This window comes from Geospiza fortis, unplaced genomic scaffold (genome assembly GCF_000277835.1).
Source record: "Geospiza fortis unplaced genomic scaffold, GeoFor_1.0 scaffold118, whole genome shotgun sequence".
NCBI classification, from domain to species: domain Eukaryota; kingdom Metazoa; phylum Chordata; class Aves; order Passeriformes; family Thraupidae; genus Geospiza; species Geospiza fortis.
Genome location: NW_005054380.1, coordinates 1,568,557 through 1,569,154, shown reverse-complemented (window position 1 = coordinate 1,569,154; position 598 = coordinate 1,568,557). Strand labels below are relative to the sequence as shown.

At 48.3% G+C, this 598-nt stretch overlaps 1 protein-coding gene across 1 annotated transcript in view; it reads right to left on the bottom strand.

Moving 5' to 3' along the window:
* Positions 1-598, bottom strand: part of AMOTL2 (angiomotin like 2) — a 6,872-nt gene that overhangs the window by 2,172 nt on the left and 4,102 nt on the right. The window contains 2 exon segments of the mRNA XM_031060310.1: position 1; positions 3-199. The exon segment at position 1 is cut by the window's left edge and continues 83 nt beyond it. Coding sequence (XP_030916170.1) covers position 1; positions 3-199 — 198 coding nt within the window.

The window sequence follows — 598 nt, the reverse complement described above, 5'->3', positions numbered from 1 at the left end:
GCTCCCACTTGGTCATGTCGGCCTCCAGCGCCAGGATCTTCTCCTCCCTCTCCCTCAGCTGCTCCGACAGCGTGTGGGCACTCAGCTCCGGCGTCCCCCCGCTGGCGGTGCCCGCCTGCCTCTGCAGCAGCCAAAACAGAGCCCCAGTGAGGATGAGGAGGAGCTGGGAGCACGCAGCACCCACCGTGCCTGGCTGGAGCTGCCCCCTTGTCACAGACATCTTATATGAAAAAGTCTTTTTTTTTAAGCTTTTTCCTCTTGAGAAGATGAGAGGCTTCAAGAACAAAATGTAAAAAATGGTTATCTGCTGCTGTGGAATGCAACAGGTAGGTCTTTGATTGGCCTATGTTAGTTGTTTCTAATCAATGGCCAATCACAGTGAGCTAGCTCAGGCAGAGAGTCCAAGCCACAAACTTTTGTTATCACTCTTTCTTTTTCTATTCTTAGCTAGCCTTCTGATGAAATCCTTTCTTCTATTCTTTTTAGTATAGTTTTAATATAATGTATATCATAAAATAACAAATCAAGCCTTCTGAAACATGGAGTCAGATCCTCGTCTCTTCCCTCATCCTGGGACCCCTGTGAACAGGCTCACAGC